Here is a 26011-nt window from a genome sequence, read left to right as displayed (position 1 = left end):
TTTTCTCAAGAACCACTGAGCCAGAAAAGCTGAGATTGATATGAAAGCTTTCTGATATAGTTCAGATTCAGGTTTGTTAAAATCATGGTACCCTGGGGTGGATGGGGCCACAATAGGGGATCAAAGTTTTACATACAAATATATAGGGACAATCTTTAAAAATCTTCTTCTCAAGAACCACTGAGCACAGGCACTTGTTTCTGTAAATGACTTAAGACCTCTGTATACTAATAACAACACAAGGTACCTAGCTTCAAATGACACAGAATGGCACCCCCTGAGAATGTTGGCCTTTTGAGCTTCCAGGGAATATGCTATGTAAATGTATTTACTACCGCTGTATTGTATAATCATTCAACTTAAAAACCATGTATGACATGACTGCATTCGTTGCCTCTTATCGCCGAAAACTGCAACAAAAAATGGATTTTCCGTTTTATACCACAAAGTGCTATGTACTGATACCGCACAGAATACGTGGGCGATTTTGACTGGCTAGCACGCTCTTCTAAAATTACGTTTGGAATTCTTTAGAGTTATTTATAGAAAGATAGAGCATCAGAGATGAATTAAAATAACAGGCAAAAGGATGATTTGAATGGTGACCATTAACCACAATTGATCTTATTTTATATAATTTAGTTACTAACATTAGGGGGGAAATGCTACACAAAAAAAAGGGGGACTCCATCCCCCCATATTTTTTCCCACAGACACCTGATAACTATAATCCCCCCCCCCCCTTCTGATTTTTTTTTTGCGGTGACAATTCCTCCAAAATGTGTGGATTCCTGGTCTCTCTCAACCCAATTTCGATTGATGTAGTTATTTCACGCTTATTTTTCACAAGCTTTAGAGATTGTCCTTCTATTGGACTGGTATAATATAGAATATACTTATTATAAACAGTATAAGGCATTTAAGGCTTACAAAAAAGCATGTTTACGATTACGTAAATCGAAATTAGGATGGAATTTCGGAGAAATAATCGCCGCCCCAAAAAATCAGAAAAAAAAGGGGGAGGGGTGTCCATACTTCAGAGGCCTGTGAATTTTTCCATTTCGGCACAGATCCGTAATATTAGGGATGCAGGGGAGGGGGTTCACCGGAGAAGTTGGAAGTTGCACATGGCTTGTTTAAATTTCCTGACAGACAATGATACAAATATGATAGTCATGATAAAGACCTTCAGAACCTTAATTAGTGTGTGCATGGGTGGGGTGGGGGGTTATAGTGTTCGTCATTGCTGTCTCAATTTTTCCCCCTCAGGCTGGGAGGGGGGGGGGTTATTCTTTGCTCCAGGGCTTCAATTCATAACTTTCAAGCTTACATGCATTAATATCTTCTCATTCACTACTACATAGTACTATCAAAAATAGTGGAGGGGCCATTCTCGCAATATATCTTCATTTGCATGCATGAAAATAACAGTTAATGTTAAGGGTTGGCCAGTCGCCTCCGAAAAACATTGATATGTGCCTGCAGCGTTCTTGGTACTTATGGTGGGTTTCATAAAACTTCAATGTAACAACGGGTACTTGCCACATCAATACATACCACAAAGTCAGTAACACAGCACTAAAAAAAACTTTCCTTGCTCTATTTTGCATATTTCCAAATAATCTTTTATCTGTATTTTCTCTGACTTTCCATAGATCTGCATGAAACATGCAATTGGCAGAAATATTTCTCATACTAGTTAATAGTTAACGAAGTTGCATTTACAGTAAGTCATAATTTCATTATTATCTTCATCAGACATGATTCCGACACGAAAATATTTTTAAATCTCCACTCGGGAAGTCTTATTAGCTTCTATCTTCTGATGACATGTAAAATCCCGAAACGTACGAACAGCTTTGGTTTTCTTGAGTAACTAAAAATAGCGTACAGCATCTTCAATTCAATTTTTTTTTATTTTGTTAACATTAAAGCAATATGTTCAAGATTTTTTGGTAATAAACATCGTATCAATTTATTGTGATGATAAAACAATGAGACTTTATTTTTCAACACAACGAATATACAATTTTCATTCTGTACGGTATCAGTACATAGCACTTCGTGGTATAAAACGGAAAATCCATTTTTTATCGCAGTTTTCGGCAATAAGAGGCAACGAATGCAGTCATGTCATACATGGTTTTTAAGTTGAATGATTGTACAATACAGCAGTAGTAAATACATTTACATAGCACATTCCCTGGAAGCTCAAAAGGCCGACATTCTCAGGGGGTGCCATTCTGTGTCATTTGAAGCTAGGTACCTTGTGTTGTTATTAGTATATAGAGGTCCTAAGTCATTTACAGAAACAAGTGCCTGTGCCACTGAGCCAGAAAAGCTGAGATTTATATGAAAGCTTTCTGATATAGTGTTATAGATTCAAGTTTGCAAAAACCATGGCCTCCAGGGGTAGGTTGGGGCCATAATAGGGACTACGGTTTTACATGCAAATATATATGGAAAGTCTTCTGATATGGACCAAGGTGACTCAGGTGAGCGATGTGGCCCATGGGCCTCGATTTTGTTTAACATACTAGTAGGTGAAAGACTCAAAATGAGGTCTGCAATATTCTGGACATTGAAGACACCACAATCAAGAGAAGTTGTTGAAGACTGTTCTCCCATACTACCATTGGCAGCTTTTCTCATTTGTAATTGTCTTCATACTTCTTTTAGTTCACCTGAGCCGAAGGCTCAAGTGAGCTTTTCTGATCAAAATTTCTCTGTTGTCTGTCGTTGGCGTTTTTGTAAACTTTTCACATTTTCGTCTTCTTCTCAAGAACCACTGGGTCAATTATAACCAAACTTGGCCAAAAGTATCCTTGGGTAAAGGGCTTTCAAGTTTGTACAAATGAAGGGCCATGCCCCCTTCAAAGGGGAGATAATCACAAAAATGCAAACATAGGGTGGGGTCATTTAAAAATCTTCTCAAGAACCACTGGGTCAGAGGAGCTGAAATTTTCATGAAAGCTTCCTAACATAGTACAGATTCAAGTTTGTTCAAATCATGGCCCCCGGGGGTAGGTTGGGGCCACAATAGGGGATCAAAGTTTTACATAGAAATATATAGGGAAAATCTTTAAAAATAATCTTCTCAAGAACCAATGAGTCAGAAAGCTGAGATTTACATGAAAGCTTCCTGACATAGTGCAGATCAAAGTTTGTTCAAATCATGGTCCCCGGGGTAGGTTGGGGCCACAATAGGGGATCTAAGTTTTACATGGGAAATTAGGAATAAATGGAAAAAAATCTTTAAAAATCATCCTCTCAAGAACCAATGGGCCAGAGGAGCTGAGATTTAGATGAAAGCTTCCTGACACAGTGTTGATTCAAGTTTGTAAAAATCATGGCCTCCAAGGGTAGGTTGGGGCCACAATAGGGGATCAAAGCCAATACGGACTAAGGATTTACATGAAAATATATATGGAAAGTCTTCAGATATGGGCCAAGGTAACTCAGGTGAGCGATGTGGCCCTTGGGCGTCTTGTTTTTAGGACTAGGAGATTCTGTAGAAAATAATTATGCTTAATACTAGGCTTGCAGCCTGGTTCAGGGTTCTCAATAAGTTTAGAAGTAGGGGGTGAAATTGAAATAAGTAGGAGGCAAAATTTGTGAGTTCTGATTTGCGAGACCACTAGGGGGAACCCAGTATATATATTTATTAGTTTAATATGTAGACACTTAGAGGGGTAATATGGAAATATATGGGGTCCTTGAAAAAAATCATGTTGGACAAGGCGTAAATGGAGCCCAATAAGTTTTTTTTCCCCAAGGATCCCATATATTTCCGTATTGCCCCTCAAAGTGTCCATGTAATGAATTTATCCTGTTGATGATTTTATGTATACATTAATTAAAGGCATATTGACAATATTCATTCTTGATGCTTTTCTAATGTACATATATATACAACAATGATTAATTACTACAATGTATGTAATTTTTGAGATACTTTATCAAACGTACAACAATGAAGTAGTGCCTTTTTTTCCAACAAACTGTAAATCAAATCAAAATACTGAAAGTACTGAAAAGTGCTAAGCTGACTTCATGAATTCTAAATGTAATGTTAATGAGCAGGAACAACAGTAAAAAAAAAAACCAGTTCATGCATTATTCTTTATTTTCGCACAACTAAATAATACATTTTCTGTAAGGAAATAACAAATATGGATGGGAAATGCAATGTCCTGAAACTTTTCACCATGTTGAAATATAAACTTTAAATGATGTTGTTAAAAACAATGGTCACTATAATAATTTTGTTCCCACTCGGAATTAAAACCCTTGTCCTTGTATGGATCATGAAATTTACAATTTTGGTAAAGGACACCTGCTCCTTTTAAATATCTATTTAACCAGAATTTAGTATCAATAGCATTGCTACCCCTGCGGTGGTCTAGAGATAGAATGTTTGCCCTGTATGCTGACGCTCGAGGTTCGAATCCCGGTCGCGACAGACCTAGGTCGGTAGTGACAGTTCCATCGCCAAACTCTCGGCATCAGGTGTGAATATCACGGGTCTTCGGAGATGACCTTAAAAACGGATGCCCCGTGTCACAGTAAGTGTGGCACGCTAAAGAACCCTCGTGCACTGCTCAATGGCTGTAAGCTCCGAGCATAGGCCTAAATTTGAAGCCTCCATATGAATAAAAAATTCTCAAGAGAGACGTTAACCAAGATACAATCAATCAATTTAATCAATAGCATTAAAGGCGATGTTATTCAGATATTTTACACATAAACTCTATATACCAAGTTTGGCCCCCATCCTGGATCATGAAATGCTCTACATGACTATGCAATATTTTTCCTTACAGATGTGATGTTGTACAGAATATTTTTGGAAATTTGTCAAGTTTTGTTAGAAAATGTGAAAACAGTTGTAATGGTAGTTTTCGGTAATAAGTGTTCATTTGTTATTACACAACGGACGCTGATCAATTACAATAGATATGACTGGAAACTTTGAAGCTCATCATCATTCACAACAACTAATATCTAACTGTTGTGTTCCAGTTTAATAGTGTATGAAACATTTTTAGAATACAGCTAAAATGAAACAAATCGATAGTTTGATACATGTTTGTCAAGCAAGAAAGAAAGGAACAAACAAACAACTGGACAAAAAAGAAAAATACACATAACCACATATACTAACTAACAAGTGCCACAGATATTCATGTCAAAACACACCAACATAATAATTTGCAGGTCTTTGAAACACTTAATTTACATCTATTTCATCACCTCACCAGAAATCATTTAAATCATACTTTTAGTTACACAGTTAGTTATATTTATAAGTGATCTGATATGGAAAAATACAAGGTGTGAAAAGAAAACCCGTAACGGGTTTTCTTTTCACACCATGCATTTTCTGTATCAGGTCACTAACTGACGAATTTATCACGTCGAAGACCTCTAACTGTATATGTGGGGGTCTATACCATACAACTTATCGCTTCGCCAATTTTGTCACGGCTGCAAGTCGAACCCGACAATAAATTACTCGCTCAATACTCGCATGATACGGTTTTTTTGCACGGCGTCGTGTGACCAAGATCTGACCAATTAGATTTCAACAATTTTGTCTGAGGCGTGATACATAAACTTGCATCTTTATGACTTGTCCTACAGAATCCAGTGCATAATTATCTGTTTATAGCAATCAAACCATGAAAGTCGAATTATTTTTTGTAATCAATAATGAAGTTGATTTCAATCGAAAATCAGGTTTGAATTCATTTGTTTTCGTATATCCATGCACATGAAAGGGGCATTTTACAATATTAGGGTTAGTAAGAAACATAACATCATTGTATGAAATGGAATTCCAAGATTTTTATCAGAGGCAGGATAAATAATAATACCCATTATGGGTATTATTATTTATCCTGCCTCTGATAAAAATCCCTATAACAGTAATTATACAATTCTAACTGAATAAATACTACTTCAAATGGATCTGAACACATAGTTTATAGTGAAATTACCAAGTTCTACATCTCTTTGCAGAATAACTTTGGGGTTGGGGGGTTGGGGTTGGGAAAGCCCTATACTTATACTATAGGTTAATATTTGGGGTTTGGGGAGCCCTATACTTATACTATAGGATAATATTAGGGGAGGGGATTTTGGAAAGCTCTATACTTATACTATAGGTTAATATTTGGGGTTGGGGGAGCCCTATACTTATACTATAGGTTAATATTTGGGGTTGGGGTTGGGTGGGAAAGCCCTATTCTTTCATTTTAACCACTTGTGTTTCAATGCGGGATCGGGATTGCAGAAAAAAGAAAAACAAACATAAATAATGTTCGTGACGTGTTGTTATCAGTGAAAAATTATGTCACGATCAGAGATATATTCATGCTAAATACAATAATTATTTGTGAACAATAATCATAGAAGTGAGTTGGCAGATGTTAACATCATCCTACAGGTGACAAATATTGACAATATTTTGCTATTTTACCAATGTCTTGGTGATTTATGTAGGTTACTTGAGCTTAATCAAAGTAAAGCCGAGAGTTTCGTTGGGACACCAGCCTACATGAGTCCAGAATTATTCAAACATTTACCTTACAATCACAAAGTGAGTATAACATTTATTCAGATGACTTTCTTTTAAATCGAATTTAACAGCTGTGTCTTACTAGATTGGAGGCTTCTTAAACATATGGCCATCATCCGAATCAGTGATATGATATGGTACATACTGTGAAATTTTGCAGTCTGATATATGGAGTTTTGGGTGTTGTTGCTATGAAATGGTAGCCCTACAGAAAGCCTTTGGAAATGAGAGTTTGTTTGCCTTGTGTAAGAAAGTCTGCAGTGATGAGGTAAGCTATTTATATGGTTACATATATAGTTATATAGTTATTAGGTCACCTGAGTAAACTCAGGTGACCTATTGCAATTGATGTCGTCCGTTGTGCATTAACAATTGAACATTTTTAACTTCTTCTAAATAATTACTATTCCAATTCTTTTCAAATTTGGTATGATCGAAGCATCATTGGGACAAGAGGAACATAATTGTAAATTTCAGGACTCCAGCACCCCTTGGGCGGCTTGGGCCCTATATAAGGGCCAAACTTGTTATATAGTGTTTATGTGTAAAACACTTAAATAACATCTTTAGTGCTATTGATACTAAATTGAAAATAAATAGATATTTAGAAAGAACAGGTAGTCCTTTACCAAATTGGAAATTTGATGATCCCAGGGGTAGGGGTTTTGGTATCAGGGTGGAGCCAAAATGGTCAGTTATTAAATGTGTGAATGATAGAAATTTTTAACTTCTTCTTGATAACTATCATTCCAATTCTTTTTAAATTTGGTATGAAGCATCTGTGGAACAAGTGGGACATAAATTATAAATTTACATCACAGCACTGTTTTGAGCCTGCTATGAAATAGAAAGTCAAGTTCGTGTGCAATAAGATACTTCAGCTCATACTTCGGTTTAATAAACTGATTGTTTTCTCGTCAAGCAAGGCATATAGAATTTACTTGTAGGTAAATCACTGTTGTAAAACATCTTTCTCTGTATGATGGTCAAATGATAGATTAAAACAAATATCTTATATTCGACTTAATGATTTACCAAGCAAACATTGTCTTGTTAGTTCACCTGAGCTGAAAGCTCAATTAGTGAGCTTTTCTGATCGCCTGTTCTCCGGCCATCATATGTCTGTCCGTCTTGTCTGTAAACTTTTTACATTTTCGACTTCTTCTCCAGAACCACTGGGCCAATTTTAACCAAACTTGGCCTAAAGCATCCTTGGGTGAAGGGCTTTCATGTTTGTTCAAATGAAGGGCCATGCCCCTTCAAAGGGGAGATAATCACAAAAATACAAAAATAGGGTGGGGTCATTTAAAAATCTTCTTCTCATTAACCATTGGGCCAGAAGAGCTGAAATTTACTTGAAAGCTTCCTGACATAGTGCAGATTCAAGTTTGTTAAAATCATGGCCCCCGGGGATAGGTTGGGGCCACAATAAGGGATCAAAGTTTTACATACAAATATATAGGAAAAATCTTCTTTTCAAGAACCACTAAAGCTGAGATTGACATGAAAGCTTGCTGAAATAGTGCAGGTTCAAGTTTGTAAAATCATGGCCCCCGGGGGTAGGATGGGGCCACAATAGGGGATCAAAGTTTTACATACAAATATATAGGAAAAATCTTTAAAAGTCTTCTTCTCAAGAACCGCTAAGCCAGAAAAGCTGAGATTGACATGAAAGCTTGCTGACATAGTGCATGAGATTCAAGTTTGTTAAAATCATGGCCCCCGGGGGTACTATGAGGCGACTATAGGGGATCAAAGTTTTACATGCGAATATATAGGGAAAATCTTCTCAGAACCACTGAGCCAGAAAAGCCGAGATTTACATGTCAGCTTCCTGACATACATATATGTAGTGCAGATTCAAGTTTGTTAAACTCATGACCCCTGGGGCTAGGACGGGGCCACAATAAGGGATCAAAGTTTTACACAACTAATAAATAGGGGGAAAAATTTTTTTTTCTTAAAGCGACTGATTCACGATTTTCCCCAAAATTTTGTTTTTCACTTCTAATGATTAAAATCTACTGTCTAATGTGTTTAAAAGATTTCACATAAAAATTAAGGTTATACATTATAACAGAAGCTTATTTCAGAGAGTTTATTATTTGTTTGTAAACAAAGATTGGGTATGTTATTGTTTACAAAATTTTCAAAAGAAATGGATGTTGATCGAAGTTTATTATATCTTTCACATTTTTTGGGTAAAATGTGTCATCTAAATGTTACAATTTGTGACTATGCAAAATTAAGATGCTTTATAATACAAAATTAATATTTTACTAGTTTGTTTGTATACATTAAAAGACTCGAGTCTTTGTTTACATAACACATATTTAAGGCTAAATATTACTTTTATATATTCTTGCATTCCGAAGGTCAAAATTTTTGCTGTCAACATTAAATTATTTAAAACATCAAAAATGAAAAATATTTTCTTCAAAAATCGTGAACCAGTCCTTTTAAGAACCATAGGGCCAAAGAAGTTTACATTTGCACGAAAGCTTTCTGACATAGTACAGATTCAATTTTGTAAAAATCATGGTCCCCAGGGGTAAGATGGGGCCACAGTAGGGGATCAAAGTTTTACATACAAATATATTATAAGGAAAATCATTAAAAATCTTATGAAAAATCACTGGGTCAGAAAAGTTTACATTTACATGAAAGCTTCCTGACATAGTGCAGATTCAATTTTGTAAAAAATCATGGCCCCCAGGAGTAGGTTGGGGCCACAATAGGGATCAAAGTATTACATGCAAATATATAGGAAAAATCTTTAAATATGAGCCAAGTTGACTCAGGTGAGCGATGTGGCCCATGGACCTCTTGTTTATAATCCGCTTCATGGATCATAAAGCATAAACTGACCTAAACCAGTTTATACTCGTATAATATGCCCCAGAATTAAAGTCATTCCTTAATTATATCACAACTTGTAGTTATATTATGATATTAACTCGTAATATTCAAAGATCTAAATGATGTTAAAAAATTCACTAATTTTAGGACTAATCCAACTTGATGTTCGTCAAAGTAAAACCATGCAATTACGATAATTATAGTCCATTTTGCTGGCAATACTTCCTCGAAAATTCCCAGTCAGGCTCAATAGGGCCTAATGCATGTGTTAAATAAATAAACTACTGTGTAGTATGTATTGCATTGATAAGAGTGATAATATTGGCTTGTATATGTAATTGCTGACATTTCTGTGATTATAGGGCAAAAAATGTTTTTAAGTCAGCAGAAATTAGTTTTGGAGAACTTTTTACAAAAGCTATAATTTTCATTTTGTATGTATTATGTAAGGAAAGTGAACTTTAATTTGCCATGTACCTGTATACTTCACCAAGCTGGTTTTCCAACAAACATGTACAGTTCTCTCATTTGGAAAATAAACTGGCACATTTCTTAATTACTTCAGACATGGGATGATTTTCACATCCTTTGTGATCATGCAGGCACAGAGTGACTGGGTGCCTTTTTTGGAGATGATTCTTATCCTCTCTGATGACATGATTCTTACCCTCTCTGATGACATGATTCTTGCCCTCTCTGATGACATGTTTCTTAACCTCTCTGATGACATGATTCTTGCCCTCTCTGATGACATGATTCTTACCCTCTCTGATGACATGATTCTTACCCTCTGATGACATGATTCTTACCCTCTCTGATGACATGATTCTTACCCTCTCTGATGACATGTTTCTTACCCTCTCTGATGACATGATTCTTACCCTCTGATGACATGATTCTTGCACTCTCTGATGACATGATTCTTACCCTCTCTGATGACATGATTCTTACCCTCTCTGATGACATGATTCTTGCCCTCTCTGATGACATGATTCTTACCCTCTGATGACATGATTCTTACCTTCTCTGATGACATGATTCTTGCCCTCTCTGATGACATGTTTCTTACCCTCTCTGATGACATGATTCTTACCCTCTCTGATGACATGTTTCTTGCCCTTTCTGATGACATGTTCCTTGCCCTCTCTGATGACATGTTCCTTGCCCTTTCTGATGACATGATTCTTGCCCTCTCTGATGACATGTTTCTTGGATGATTTGGTGTGGTACAATATGTGGAGAGAATGATGTTTATTGTGGACTTGGATAAAATGAATCGAACTTTTTAAAAGTGGCATGCTTTTCAGGTGTATTAGTACATTTCAGGGTCTGTATAATTAAAATTCTGTCATTTCAGAGACCACCCTTTCCATCTCAGTACAGTGAGAGTCTGAAGTCAATTGTATATTCTATGTTAGATGAGGAACCAGACTGCAGACCTAGTGCTGATGATATTGTTAGAAATGTGTACATCAAAAAGAGGCTAACTGAAGTAAGGGAAATTATTTATTCAATTAAAAATTTCGGAAGAATTGACTTGACGGGTCCCCATTTTGATAATTAAAGGTTTTAATTTTTACAGCCAATAGATAAAAGCAACTCACCAGACAGACAGAGAAGAAAAGATCAGCCAAAACTGAGGGAAGGTCAAAGCAAAACCCACTCAGCAAGAGAGAGAAGAAGGAAAATGGCTGAACAAAAATATCAAACAATGTCTCATGCTTGGCTTGCCATCAAACGACAGATAGATACACACCGAAAAGACAAACAGAGGAAATGTGTTAGTCGCACCATGGAGAAGATGAAGAAACTAAAATTGAGCCCTGTCAAACAGGAGAGTGATGATACAGCCTCAAGCATTTACAGTAACCACAGCGACACAGCTGATTATGATGTAGATGATCCAATCAGATACTTGCTTAGTGACGATGAAGACAATACACTAATTATTGACAGAGTTCAAAGGACAAATAATGAAGTTCATCATAATGGAGACACAGGTTCGCATAAGTCCAGTATGGATGATGTGTTTGCTGTAAGGGAGCAAGTAACAAAAATGACTAGGGACCCAGATCAAGCTGCCAAGTTAATGGTGCAAGGAATGAGGGATCAGTTAACACCATTTCAGTATAATGGCACACCATTTCCTATAAGACAGAGTCCAGAAATGAAAATACAGGAATATATATCTGACAGTAAAGTAAGAAAGAAAAATTTAACAACATTGTTCAAGGAATTGTAGTAAATTGTTTTCTTTTTATTGAACTGTTGTGAAACAAGGATTGCTTACTTCATCTTCTTTACCCTTGGAGGGTCATATAGGACCCCATTTGTTTCTGTCTTGGGTTGCATGTTGCTCCATGTACACGTAGGACATTGATCTTAGTTCTGCATCTAGTATCCATCTCCAGGTTGTTGCCGAGTGCCTTCTTTTTCCCTTGGCTTCAGTGTGGATTCCAGTCCATAATGTGTCTTGTGATGCTTGGTGGTCTCCATCTGCTTCTTCTCTATCTGCTTGGTCTATTTCCATGTTTCTGACCCATAGAGGCTCAAGTGAGCTTTTCAAATCAAAATTTGTCCATTGTCAGCATTGCAAACTTTTCACAATTTCAAATTCTTTTCTAGAACCATTGGTCCAGTTTCAACCAAAATTTGCACAGAATATCCTTGAATGAAGGGGATTCAAGTTTGTTTAAATGAAGGACCATCTCCTCTTCCAGCAAAAGACAAACATAGGGTGGAAATATTTAGAGTACTTCTTCTCAAGAACTACTGGGCCAGAAAAGATGAAACTTCTGTAGTAGCTTTCTGACGTAATGAAGATTTGAGTTTCTCCAAATCATGCTTGCCAGGGGTAGGATAGGGCTATGATTGGGGATTAAAGTTTTTGCATGGTGATATATAAAAGATCTTTAAAAATCTTCTCAAGAACAACAGTGCCATGATTAATCATATTTATATGCAAGCATCAACAGATAGTGCAGATTGAAGTTTTTCAAGTCAGGCACAAAGGGGAAGGGTGTGGCAACAACAGAGAATTAAATTTTTATTATTTCATTGAGTACCTCAGGTGATTTATTGCTATTGGTCTGCGTCCAGCGTCGATTGTTTTGACCAAACTTGGTATGTAGCATCTGTAGGTGAAGGAAACCGGATTTTGTAAATTTCATGACCCGGCCCCCAAGGGGCCTTAATTTTGGGGTAAAAACTGTGAAATTGACGTATTTCTTTAAAAATCTTCTTCTATATACTCCTGGGTATCTAGGAAAGAAAGTGAGTATATAGTAATGATGAGCAAGGAAGCTTCTACCAAAATTGTAAATTTCATGACCCCTTAGGCAAGGGGTTCTGACCCCAGGGTGGGGCCAAACTTGGTATATAGTGTTTATGTGTAAAACACTTAAATAACATCTTCTTTAGTGCTATTGATACTAAATTGAAACTAATGGATATTTAGAAAGAGCAGATAGTCCTTTACTAAAATTGTAAATTTGATGATCCCAGGGGTAGGGGTTTTGGTATCAGGGTGGGGCCAAAATGGTCAATTATTAAATGTGTGAACGATAGAAAGGACAAGGTACGGTTTTAGCCAAATTCTGCCCGGCGTTTATGGAGGAAAATTATTTTGCGTTGCAGATATTTTCCTGTCAAATTCCTAAAAGAGTAACTTATAGTAACTCTCAAAAGCATATGGAAATCAACTCATCTACGCGCATGCGTAGTACATAATCAAATAAAGTAAGGGCTTTCAGGCTATTTGTGGTGTTTTCATGGTTTTTGTATTGATAAACATGTGAAATTGAACACCTCTTCCCTCATCGCCCGGAATAATTTTTATATGGATTAAAAATTTACTAAATAACTTACAATTCATCTTAGTTTCATCCCGGGCGACGATGGAAGAGGGGTTAAAATATCAGTTGAAAGATGCTAACAAATTCGCCATCGTGACAGCTATTTGCGTTGATCGTGGCGGTTGAAGAGGAAACGAGAATCATTTGAGTAGTAAATATATTTTCAAATAATATATGCTCATATAGTTATTTATTTAAACACATTGACATTTATTAAAATCATCATAATAATAATAAAAATCCGGATAAATTTAAGCCTATCTTACAGACCGGATGCCATTTTTGTTGTTATGACTATAGTGTAAACAGAACGGTATATAAATAGCACCAACCGACGATTTGTGAGAATTCATGTTACATACCAGCCAAACTACATTTAAATAGTTTATATAACGATGGATGATTCTTTTAATAAATAGTATATTCCTTGAAGATTCAAGCATTATTTTTTACCATTCACATTCATTTGATTAAATGGGAAACGGCATGTAACAGCAGACGACAATATCCACCTAGGTACGTACGTACATCAGTGACGTATTTAGCTCGAGTGTAACATTTTATATTTTTCAAAGACAACAATTTAATTGTCAGAAAGTTTACGATGGTTATTCACAAATATAAAATTTTAAGCACGGTTAGAGCGTTCGCCCCGCAAGTGGAAGGCCCGGGGTTCGAATCCCGGCCGCGACAGATCAAAGTTGTTAAAACAGGTAGTGACAGTTTCATCGCCAAAATGCTCGGCATCAAGTGTGAATGTCACGGGTCCTTGGAGATGACCTTAACACTGGATGACCGGTGTCACAATATGGCACTGAGGGTCTTCAGTGTTCTACTAAATCTGCAATGGTTACGAAACTATTTCATTTTTGAAAACACAATACAAAACAAAAAAAGTTTGTGTAGCTAAGATAGGGATTAATATACATTTCTTGCAAGGCACTTTTTACTAGGGAATATATGTTACTCATTAAAATCATTTTTAAATTGAGGTGCCTGAAAGATAATTTGCTCCATATGTGTTACTCGGATCGTATTACTATATGTATTTTAATTTACAATGATTGAAATAGATTATACATGTAGGTGCATAGGTCGTTTTTTGGTTTTTTTAAAAGGGGGGGGGGGATTGACTTCTCGAAAACATTGACAAACACAAAAATAGGGATTTTGGTATCATTGGTCAATGGAGAGGGTTGATTACATGTATCCAATGTATCACTTACAATTACATTTCATCTATCTTTCTCTACTACTATTTAAAATGCAGTCCGGGGGAGGGAGGTTACACAAAGCGAATACACAACATATGGATAGATCTATATATATATAATATTGAGACTCGCAGTATTGAGCATTCCGTCAAAATTTTGTTTTTCTCCATTCGAGATAAATATACGATGCATGTATATACTTGCATAATGAGAAAATGCAGTTTAGATTTGAATGGTTTTCTTTTATCATGGGACAGGGGTTGGTTAGCAAGTCTTAAGTTTTATTTCTCTTGTATAAACTATCGAATGATTTTTGTATTTTACAACTTTTAAGAGGGTTTCTTTGAGCAAAAGTGGATACAATGACACTAAATTGCGCAAACCAAGTGTTGGGGTGTACCAGCTTTGTATCGCTCAGTTGTACAGTACCGAACACATTGACAAGCCTGATAGTGGTGAGAGAGAGAGAGAGAGAGAGAGAGAAGAGAGAAGAGAGAGTTTTGTTTGTTTATTTATTTACGTCCTTTCGAGAACTTTTCTCTCAAATTGAGAAATCATCAGCTGTATGTGAAGTACCACATATATAAAACCTATGATTAGCATTTAAGGCTATAGCATTGATTTTTTTTAACGCGCCAATACCTGTTGTGACACAGGACCTCCTTTTTCAAGGTCACGAAAAGCTGAAGATATCGAATAGTGATGAATTCGAATTTGCGTAATTTCTATAAATAATACAAAATAAAGAGTAGGGCAAACACGGACCCCTGGACACAGTCGAGGTGGCATCAGGTGCCTATCTGAAAGACCCGTGATTCTCACTTTTGTCGAGCGTTTGTCGAAGAGCACATGTATGTCTACGTCTCAGGTTCGACGTGGCATGTCATGAGCGGGGTTCGAACACACTATACCTCCCGGTTACGAAGCGAATGCCATATCACTGATAACCCTAACCGTTTCATAATTATCTTCCCTTTGAAGTTGTGTTTCTAGTTTCTCAGAAACGCTGCGTTTTTTCCTGAGTATACCTATGAAATGACATTTTGCTCCAACTTAATACCACGCATATAATATTGAGAATATACATATATGGAATATTGCGTATGCCAATTAAAAACAAATACCGATGAATTCTATTGTGTTCCGATTCGTGAAAAATTACATTGGTGATAACTCAAACTTCGCATAAAATTCAGTGATTTGAATTTGAGCTGCCTTTGATGTCATCATTTTTTTCCGAATGCACGCGAGACTCTTAACAAATATAAAAAAAAAAATCTTAAAATTCTCCACAATAAAGGAAGTTGGAGACAGAAATAAGAAATCACTGTTACCAGCATAATAACTGTTTCTTTAATTAATTTGGTGTTCAAACCATTATATTTCTGCACCAGAAAAGCTTTCCGCGAATACCTGCAGTTTTTGTCCCTGTGCGGCATATCTGATGTGGTTTCAATTTCCATTTAATACCCATTCAAATCAGTACAGAAACCAATAATTTCTCATTTATTAAGAATTAATAGTTCTATGTGTGATACAGTTTATATTTTCCTACTCAAAACATCGCTTGGGGAGAACTCTCGTATATTACGTCAAAATTAACGTCAAATTTAGTGACGTCGTCAGGTTAATATAAAGTTTTCCGTTGAATATATTACAGCTACTATTGTAGATAAAGAATAACAATGCTCATTTTCAAAAATGGCACATTCTCAAATACCAGATTTAGTATTTTGGTGAATTTCCTTGACAGGGCAGATTTTGGCTAAAACCGTACCTTGTTCTTTTTAACTTCTTCTTGATAACTATCATTCCAATTCTTTTCAAATTTGGTATGAAGCATTTTTGGAACAAGTGGGACATACATTATGAATTATAGGATTCCTGTACCCCTGGGGCCTTTGGAGTGGGGCAAAAACTGCCAAAAAATTTCAATTTTTCAAAAATCTTCTCTACAACCACACATGTTTAAGAAAAACTAAATGCATATAGTGATATGTAGAGCAGGAAATTTCATGATCCCAGGGGTAGTGGTTCTGACCCCAGGGTAGGGCCAAACTTACTATATAGTGTTTATGGGTAAAACACTTAAATAATATCTTCTTTAGTATTATTGATACTAAATTAAAACCAAATGGATATTTAGTAAGAGCAGGTAGTCCTTTACCAAAATTGTAAATTTGATGATCCCAAGGGTAGGGGTTCTGATGCCAGGGTGGGGCCAAACATAGTATTTATGTGTAAGTTTGCTGATACTGTATAAAATCTAAATGCATACTTAGGAATAGCAGAAAATAATGTACAATAATGGTGAATTTCACAACCCAGGGTTTTGACGGTGACCGCCCAGTATTCCGACGGTCCGATAGTCCGACGGTCCGGTAGTCTGACACTCCGATAGTCCGACACTCCGATAGTCCGATAAGTTGTGGACACATATAAGAGATCGCTATGTAACAGCAGAAAACAGGATTAAGTGTCGTGTGCCAGAGCGATTTTTTACGTCACAATAGCAGAACATCGCACTGTGGGAAAACTTTGAACGGGTTCGACCTACATCGGGTACCTGTAAAGTTCGAAACGAAACGAAATCTACCGAAACGTAACCCACCGAAACGAGACGAAACAGATTGTATAACCGAACTCTATCAATTATAATAATTAATAATGCTGTATAACCGAACTCTATTAATTATAATAATTAACATTATTATACTTTCATGTAAAATACTCGAAACTGATTGGTCGAGAAGCATTTGATAAAACATATTGTTACCTTCTGAGAACAAAAAACACGTGCCCCAGGGTGATAGTATCTAGCAACGGGTAACAGTACTTGACAACGGGTGAAATTATAAAAAATTATCACATGCGTCAAATTTATGCGCGTACGGTTCGCCGTAGATTGCTAGACGACGTCGTTTGAGCGTTTGTAATAAACGTGAGTACCCGCATCGAAATACGAAATATTGCATGACAGTGATTGATCAAATGTCAACAGACGTAAGTTTTTCTGCTTTCCAGTTTACATAACATTCAGTATAATAAAACAAATATTGCATGTAGTTGAGGGTAACATTGAAATTTTCACCCCTCGAGAAACCATTGTCAGCCTCGGCTACGCCTCAGTTGACAATGGTTTTCTCGGGGTGAAAATTTTCAATGTTACCCTCAACTACATGCAATATTTATACAATGCTGTATAACCGAACTCTATTAATTATAATAATTAAAAATGGTATCTTAAGCCCCTGTTAAAGTTACCACATATAAATAAAATTCGCCTCCCCATTGATGTAAGCTTTCAGCTTGACAGATACGAAGTTTTAAAAGTTGGAAGGGGGTGAGTAAGCACAAAGTTCATATCCGAAGTTGATTGAATACCATGTGCAATTAGTTTCGGATCCATAAATTTTAGAACAGAGCTAGTTAAAATTCGGCATAAATACACTTTTCAGTATGTTTTGCTCTAAAGACAAATCTATGTATACATGTGGATATTGTGTATTTGTATGTAGTATATCAAACGGTGGATTCTGAGTATGTCTTCCCGTTCTCTTCGTAATTTCTGCTTCCCTTGTTCATAAGCCTTTTGAGTTTACAAAATGCTGACCTCCTGATATTATTGTATAAAAAATTCTGTTTTCCGTCCCGTTTTCAATTCCCCGTCTTAGCAACACCACAAATGTATAGAGTTATATTTAGACTCACTACATATCAATAAAGATTTTTAATAGCACATGTATATATATCTTACCTAATTGCATTCATATAATATGTTATACTATGTAACTTTTTCCATTATTGAAAGTACTCGCACCTCAGCAGTTAGAGATAAAATAAAAGGTTAAGAGCTCTTTCTGCTTTCAAATTTCTCAGACACCAGTTTCTTAAAACAATGTATCTATGCCCAAAGGCGGATCCAACGCCAGCGACCCCACCCCTTGTTTAGTGTGTTTCGCCAGACCTCTGAGACTGTAACTTTCCATTCTGAAATTTAAGGATCTGAAACTAATTGCACATGGTATTTAATCAACTTCGGATATGTACATTTTGCTTACTTACCACCTCCCCCCCCCCCCCCTTTCCAGCTTTTAAAACTGCATATCAGTCAAGCTGAAAGCCTATATCAAAGGGGAGGCGAATTTTATTTATATGTGGTAATTTTCACAGGGGCCTAAGATACCATTTCTAATAAAAGAGTTCGGTTATACAATCTGTTTCGTTTCGTTTCGGTAGATTTCGTTTCGTTTCGCGCTTTACAGGTACCCACCTACATCTACATGTATATATTTCGGCATCGTCGGAAGCCCACGGTTGATTACGCTTCGTTCCTTTCTCCATCACCCGTGGGTTCATTCATTGCTACTCGCTGTGTGTCTGTATGTATGTATGCTGAATTTAAGGAACATTTTCATCATATATATGCCGATATCTATAGGCTTGTAGGGAGGGCTGACAGCGGATACTCGTCAGGGACGTAGCAACAGGGGGGGGGGGGGGGGGGGTTGATCCCTTTCCCACTTTTTAAAAATTTTTCCTTTCTTCTTTTTTACATGTTAAAACTCTTTTTGGTTCGGCTTCCCCCCCCCCCCCCCACCCCCCCCCCCCTACTAATCCTTTTTGGCTGGCCCCCAGCTTCCCCCTTTCAAAAAGGAGGTCACACGCCTTCTCGTGTCCCCCTAACACTTTCAAAAGTAGGGAGTGGGGACAAGAGTATGTATGTGCCCCTCCTTACACTTCTCGAACCCCAAACGAGATCCTCATCTTTATATCAAATGTTGTTTGATAACATCCTCCCCTTAATTCTAGTGCAAGAAATTTCTGTTCAAAAATTGTTATTTGCTATAAGAAAGGTATACCATAAAATTGGTATAAAATTCGGATATACAGATTTGCGTTGAAAAACTTAGATAGGCTCTGATTGGCGCATAATTGCATTATTGTCGTCCCATACAAAAATTGATTTCCTTATTGATTGAGTTATGGCCCGTTATACAGAAAATTTTCGTTTAATAAACTTTTGCCCGGGGGGGGGGGGGGGGGGGGGGGGGGGGGGGCTTTGAGGCCTACTTCAAACTTTTAAGACTGAGCAGGGTGTAGGGATTCCTACCATTTTAGCTTGTTATTTCAGGGGTTGGGGGTGATTATGTAGGTTATCGTCACCATCTTCATGACGTTTATATCTAATTCGTCCGAACCAATTACTAATTTGTCCGAACAAATAGCTGATTCGTCCGAACGAATTACTAATTTGTCCGAACCAATTACTAATATGTCTGAACAAATAGCTAATTCATCCGAACAAATTGCTAATTTGTCCGAACGATTTTCTATTTCGTCCGAACGAATAATATATTTATATTTGGCCTTTCTACGCCGCCTTAAGTTCACACTTGATTGATTTGGGTTAGAAATTGATTGTCTGATTTATAATCAGGCCGTGTCGATTTTGGTAATTTCCATAAAATAATGCCTGACATGAATAAATTTTAACTCTATTAATTAAAATTTTTGGTGATGGTCAACATGTCGGACTATCGGACCGTCGGAATATTGAACCGTCGGACTACCGGCCCATCGGACCGTCGGAATACTGGGCTTGAACCGGTTTTGACTCTAGGATGGATCCAAATTAGTCATATCTTTTAACGTTTTAATGTTAATACACCTATTATATTATGTAAAGCCTTTCATCAGTGTATCCACTTTTGTGGGCTTTGATATTTTAAGAACACATCTTGTTTTATACTGTGGCTGAACATTAGAATTTAGCTTAGATATTCAGAACAGGGAATTTTTTCTCTAGATTTCATAGCCCTTGGGAGTAGTAATACTTTTTCACTAGTACTCAGGTGACCGATAAGGCCTGTGGGCCTCTTGTATAGGAATATAATGGAATTTTTTTTAGATTAAAGATTTCGTCAGGAACAACAGGGTCAAAATTAGTTATTATATTGAGATGGAAACATTCCTGGGTAATGTAAATTCAAATTTGTTTGAATCATGGTCCATGGGGTGGAGTGGGGCATAAGGGAACAGAGTTTTATTCAGGGGAAAATCTTGAAAAATCTTCTAAAGTTCAGCAAAGCTATGATTAGTCATATCAATATACAAGTGTTCTCAGTTAATACAGATCTCATTTTATCAAGTCATGGGGGGGGGGGGGGGGTTAAAGGGACTGGTTCACAATTTTTGATAAAAATATTTTTCATTTTTGATGTTAAACATTAGAAATATAACTCATTTAATGTTGATTGCCAAAATTTTGACCTTCTGAATGCAAGAATGAAAGCAATATTTTAGCCTTAAATATGTGTTATGTAAACAAAGACTCGAGTCTTTTTATGTAAACAAACAAACAAGTGAAATATTGATTTTGTAATATAATGCATCTTAATTTTGCATAGTCAAAAATTTTAACTTTTAGATGACACATTTCACCTTAAAAATGCTTGAAATGTGACAGATATAATAATACTTTGATCGATATCCATTTCTTTTGCTTGAATGCTTGAAATGTGAAATATATGATAAACTTGAATCGATATCCATTTCTTTTGAAAATTTCGTAAACAATAACATACCGCAATCTTTGTTTACAAAACAAATAATAAACTCTCTAAAATGAGCTTCTGTGATGATGTATAACCTTAATTTTCATGTGAAATCTTTCAAACACATTAGACAGTAGATTTTGATCATGAAAAGTGAAAAACAAAATTTTGGGTAAAATCGTGAATCAGTCCCTTTAAGGCAACAATTTTTGTATAATGACAATACATCAGAACATATTTCAAAAATTCTTCTCAACACCAGCAGGGCTGTGATTTGTCATCATGGCCCGGTTGGAGGGGGTAACAAGAGGCCTCAATAGGGGATCACAGTTTTACATTGGAATACATATATGTAATCTTTGAAAATTTTCTTATCAGGAATCATTGATTAGGTATGATAATATACAAGCATTTCAATGTAGTACAGATTTACCTTTGACTAGTGTTGGCTTAAATAAGGAATCAAAGTTTTACATGATAATACATAGGGAATTTGAAAAAAAAAAATACCACTAAATCAAATCAATATGCAAATGTTCAAAATTCAGGTGGGTATTTTACAAGGACCCTAGGGTAAGGTGGGGCTAAAATCTGGGGTAAGATTTTGCATAGTATATGAATATAGGCCAAAAAATTTTTTTGTAGATCATCTTCTCCAGAACAGCAAGGCCATGTTAGTCATATTGATATTAAGGCACCCCCATGTTAAGTCACAATCTATGAGGCTTAAGGTTGGGGTCATAATGTGAGGTCAAAAATTATCATGTGATTAATGAAGTTAACGATCTTATCTCCTGGAGAGCAATAGGGCCAAGGGTGACTCAGATGAGCATTGTGGCCCATAGGCTTTTTGTTTCACATTTGTCTTGAATAATCTTAATTTAGTCTTGAAGCTGATGCTTCTGTTTTCCTAAATTGGTCTTAATGTAACAAATGCATACCCTGCTTTCCCTATTCTTAATCTTATGGAAACAAGATTAGTAAATGTTACACTATATACTTCCAGGGTGCACAAAAGACGAAAAAGAAGAAAAAGATTCTCGCCAAAATTGCAAATGGTTAGCCTTATTATGGAATTCCTTATGTTTAAAAATTATTTAGATTGTAAACATGTAATACTAAATACAATTTCTAGAAGGAAAATATTTGATATCATATTGAAATCAACACAAAACCAGTCACAATATTATTTGTATATATGTGTATATATATATATATATATATGATATACAATTACAATGATATGATGGATGTTTTAGAGAAGAAGAGGAGAGAGAGCAGCAGCAGTGACACAGGGCTAGGGATGACCTCGGGAGAGTCGTCTCCAACCCTACAAAATGTAAGATCCTCCACCATATTAATCGAACCTTACAAAATGTCAGATCCTCCACCATGTTAATCCAATCTTACAAAATGTCAGATCCTCCACCATGTTAATCCAATCTTACAAAATGTCAGATCCTCCACCATGTTAATCCAATCTTACAAAATGTCAGATCCTCCACCATGTTAATCCAACCTTACAAAATGTCAGATCCTCCACCATGTTAAATCCAATCTTACAAAATGTAATATCCTCCACCATGTTAATCCAACCTTACAAAATGTCAGATCCTCCACCATGTTAATCCAATACACCACATGCTAGAATCTATGAGATCATTTTATATCTTTTTGAACATGAACATTTTCTAGAAAACTTTCCCTTTTTACTAAATGACAAGAATCTTTTTTACCTCACCTGAACCAAAGGTTCAAGTGAGCTTTTCTGATCACATTTTGTCCGTCGTCCGTCTGTCTGTCCGTCTGTAAACTTTTCACATTTTCGACTTCTTCTCCAGAACCACTAGGCCAATTTCAACCAAGCTTGGCCAAAAGCATCCTTGGGTGAAGGGCTTTCAAGTTTGTTCAAATGAAGGGCCATGTCCATTTCAAATGGGAGATAATCACAAAAATGCGAAAATAGGGTGGGGTCATTTAAAAATCTTCTTCTCAAGAACCACTGAGCCAGAAAAGCTGATTTTTACATGAAAACTTTCTGACATAGTGCAGATTCAAGTTTGTTCAAATCATGGCCTCCGGGGGTAGGGTGGGGCCACAAGGGGGGGATCAAAGTTTTACATACAAATATATAGGGAAAAACTTTAAAAATCTTCTTCTCAAGAACCACTAAGCCAGAAAAGCTGAGATTTACATGAAAGCTTCCTGACATAATGCAAATTCAAGTTTGTTGAAATCATGGGCCCCGGGGGTTGGATGGGGCCACAATAGGGGATCAAAGTTTTACATACAAATATATAGGAAAAATCTTCTTCTCAAGAACCACTGAGCCAGAAAAGCTGATTTTTACATGAAAACTTTCTGACATAGTGCAGATTCAAGTTTGTTCAAATCATGGTCCCCGGGGGTAGGATGGGGCCACAAGGGGGATCAAAGTTTTACATACAAATATATAGGGAAAAACTTTTAAAATCTTCTTCTCAAGAACCACTAAGCCAGAAAAGCTGAGATTTACATGAAAGCTTCCTGACATAATGCAGATTCAAGTTTGTTCAAATCATGGGCCCCAGGGGTTGGATGGGGCCACAATAGGGGATCAAAGTTTTACATACAAATATATAGGAAAAATCTTTAAAAATCTTCTTCTCAAGAACCACTGAGCCAGAAAAGCTGATTTTTACATGAAAACTTTCTGACATAGTGCAGATTCAAGTTTGTTCAAATCATGGCCCCTGGGGGTAGGATGGGCCCACAAGGGGGATCAAAGTTTTACATACAAATATATAGGGAAAAACTTTAAAAATCTTCTTCTCAAGAACCACTAAGCCAGAAAAGCTGAGATTTACATGAAAGCTTCCTGACATAATGCAAATTCAAGTTTGTTCAAATCATGGGCCCGGGGGGTTGGATGGGGCCACAATAGGGGATCAAAGTTTTACATACAAATATATAGGAAAAATCTTTAGAAATCTTCTTCTCAAGAACCACTGAACCAGAAAAGCTGATTTTTACATGAAAACTTTCTGACATAGTGTAGATTCAAGTTTGTTCAAATCATGGTCCCCGGGGGTAGGATGGGGCCACAAGGGGGATCAAAGTTTTACATACAAATATATAGTTAAAATCTTCTTCTCAATAACCACCGAGTCAGAAAAGCTGATATTTACAAGAAAACTTTCTGACATAGTGCAGATTCAAGTTTGTTCAAATTATGGCCCCCGGGGTTAGGATGGGGCCACAATAGGGGATCAAAGTTTTACATACAAATATATAGGGAAAAACTTTTAAAATCTTCTTCTCAAGAACTACTAAGCCAGAAAAGCTGAGATTTACATGAAAGCTTCCTGACATAATGCAGATTCAAGTTTGTTCAAATCATGGGCCCCAGGGGTTGGATGGGGCCACAATAGGGGATCAAAGTTTTACATACAAATATATAGGAAAAATCTTTAAAAATCTTCTTCTCAAGAACCACTGAGCCAGAAAAGCTGATTTTTACATGAAAACTTTCTGACATAGTGAAGATTCAAGTTTGTTCAAATCATGGTCCCCGGGGGTAGGATGGGGCCACAAGGGGGATCAAAGTTTTACATACAAATATATAGGGAAAAACTTTTAAAATCTTCTTCTCAAGAACCACTAAGCCAGAAAAGCTGAGATTTACATGAAAGCTTCCTGACATAATGCAGATTCAAGTTTGTTCAAATCATGGGCCCCAGGGGTTGGATGGGGCCACAATAGGGGATCAAAGTTTTACATACAAATATATAGGAAAAATCTTAGAAATCTTCTTCTCAAGAACCACTGAGCCAGAAAAGCTGATTTTTACATGAAAACTTTCTGACATAGTGCAGATTCAAGTTTGTTCAAATCATGGTCCCCGGGGGTAGGATGGGGCCACAAGGGGGATCAAAGTTTTACATACAAATATATAGTTAAAATCTTCTTCTCAACAACCACCAAGTCAGAAAAGCTGATATTTACAAGAAAACTTTCTGACATAGTGCAGATTCAAGTTTGTTCAAATCATGGCCCCCGGGGGGTAGGATGGGGCCACAAGGGAGGGCGGGGTCAAAGTTTTACATACAAATATAGGGAACATTTTTAAAAATCTTCTCAAGAACCATTGGGCCAAAGAAGTTGACATTTACATGAAAGCTCTCTGACGCAGTGTAGATTCAAGTTTGCAAAAATCATGGCCTCCAGGGGTAGTTGGAGCCATAATAGGGACTAAGGTTTTACATGCAAATATATATGGAAAGTCTTCAGATATGGGCCAAGGTGACTCCGTGAGCGATGTGGCCCATGGACCTCTTGTCATTAAGATGTCTCCCAAATCCTGATTATTTGTAGAAGATTAAAAAATCCTCAATCTGACACCATGTCATGAATACTCAGGTGACCAATTGTGATTGGTGGATGTTTGTCATCAGCCGTTAACATTAGAACATAATTAACCATACTAACCATAGTGCTCTGTGTCTCTGCACACAGAGACACTACCAGATACTGCATAACACATGCCATTTTGGGATAATATATGTCCACGATTACAATGCAGCCTAACTACACAGCACAAAAAGTGCACACTTATCATCAGAGGCTTCATTTAAAAAAAAAAAGCATAGTTTCATTTCATTTCATTGGATTTGCAATGTATGAAATTGAAGTATATATATAGAAAAGAAAGAAAAGGTCAATAAAACATTGAAGTAAATGTTATAATAGATATGTAACTTTTCTACTTTCACTTCAAGAGAAAACATGGATTTAGACATAACGCTTGTGAATCACATTGAGAATCGATAATGAACTGAAGTCGGAACAAGTTGCTGCACTTTGTGCCTTCATAGAGGCAAGAGACATTGTGTGCCTTCTACCAACTGTCTATGGGAAAAAGAATCATTTTTTTCAGCTGATGCCATTTCTTTCTGATGACCCCATTAA

General features: G+C 36.5%; 1 protein-coding gene across 1 annotated transcript in view; it reads left to right on the top strand.

Moving 5' to 3' along the window:
- LOC125653317 (uncharacterized) overlaps positions 1–26011 on the top strand; it is an 84973-nt gene that overhangs the window by 41966 nt on the left and 16996 nt on the right. The window contains exons 4-9 of the mRNA XM_048882739.2: positions 6505–6601; positions 6741–6848; positions 10797–10931; positions 11022–11639; positions 22071–22122; positions 22324–22403. Of these exons, the coding sequence (XP_048738696.2) occupies positions 6505–6601; positions 6741–6848; positions 10797–10931; positions 11022–11639; positions 22071–22122; positions 22324–22403 (1090 nt within the window). The remainder of the gene's footprint in view (positions 1–6504; positions 6602–6740; positions 6849–10796; positions 10932–11021; positions 11640–22070; positions 22123–22323; positions 22404–26011) is intronic.

The sequence above is a fragment of the Ostrea edulis genome, chromosome 7 (assembly GCF_947568905.1).
Source record: "Ostrea edulis chromosome 7, xbOstEdul1.1, whole genome shotgun sequence".
NCBI classification, from domain to species: domain Eukaryota; kingdom Metazoa; phylum Mollusca; class Bivalvia; order Ostreida; family Ostreidae; genus Ostrea; species Ostrea edulis.
Note: the sequence above shows the minus strand (reverse complement) of the source record. Positions and strands in the feature narration are given on the sequence as shown.